This window comes from Fulmarus glacialis, unplaced genomic scaffold (genome assembly GCF_000690835.1).
Source record: "Fulmarus glacialis isolate BGI_N327 unplaced genomic scaffold, ASM69083v1 scaffold25813, whole genome shotgun sequence".
Classification (NCBI taxonomy): Eukaryota; Metazoa; Chordata; class Aves; order Procellariiformes; family Procellariidae; genus Fulmarus; species Fulmarus glacialis.
This window is the reverse complement of record NW_009201346.1, coordinates 1-398: the sequence shown is the minus strand read 5'-3', so window position 1 is coordinate 398 and position 398 is coordinate 1. Positions and strand designations below refer to the sequence as shown.

At 65.3% G+C, this 398-nt stretch overlaps 1 protein-coding gene across 1 annotated transcript in view; it reads left to right on the top strand.

The window, feature by feature from the left end:
* The window catches only part of DNAJB2 (DnaJ (Hsp40) homolog, subfamily B, member 2), a gene marked incomplete at its 5' end in the record, with an annotated part of 1890 nt that extends 1534 nt beyond the window's left edge, over window positions 1-356 (top strand). Inside the window, 2 exons of the mRNA XM_009573921.1 lie at window positions 26-118; window positions 247-356. Of these exons, the coding sequence (XP_009572216.1) occupies window positions 26-118; window positions 247-356 (203 nt within the window). The remainder of the gene's footprint in view (window positions 1-25; window positions 119-246) is intronic.
* Window positions 357-398: the final 42 nt, after the last annotated feature.

The window sequence follows — 398 nt, the reverse complement described above, 5'->3', positions numbered from 1 at the left end:
TGCTGATGAGGGGCTCCCTGCCTTCCAGACGAGATGCTGCCCTTCTCTGAGCTGCGAGGACCTGGTCCACGGCACCACGGGGGAGGCCACTTCTTTTCCCCCTTCCCAGGATCCTCAGGTAGGAGACGCTGCCAGCCCCTACCTGGCAAAGGAGTCCCAGGACACCACGTTCCCCTGTGCGGGGTCCGTCCCCTGCCTTCCTCGTGCCTCCCACCCTGGCACCAACCTTGTTGCTCCATTCTCCAGATTTCTTTGCCTCGTCCTTCGGCTCCGGCGCTGACACAGGGCTGGGCTTCCGCTCCGTCTCCACCTCCACCACCTTTGTTAACGGCAGGCGCATCACCACCAAGCGGTGAGGGCAGTGCCGGCCCACCTCGCCCCCGCGGACCCCCCTCATC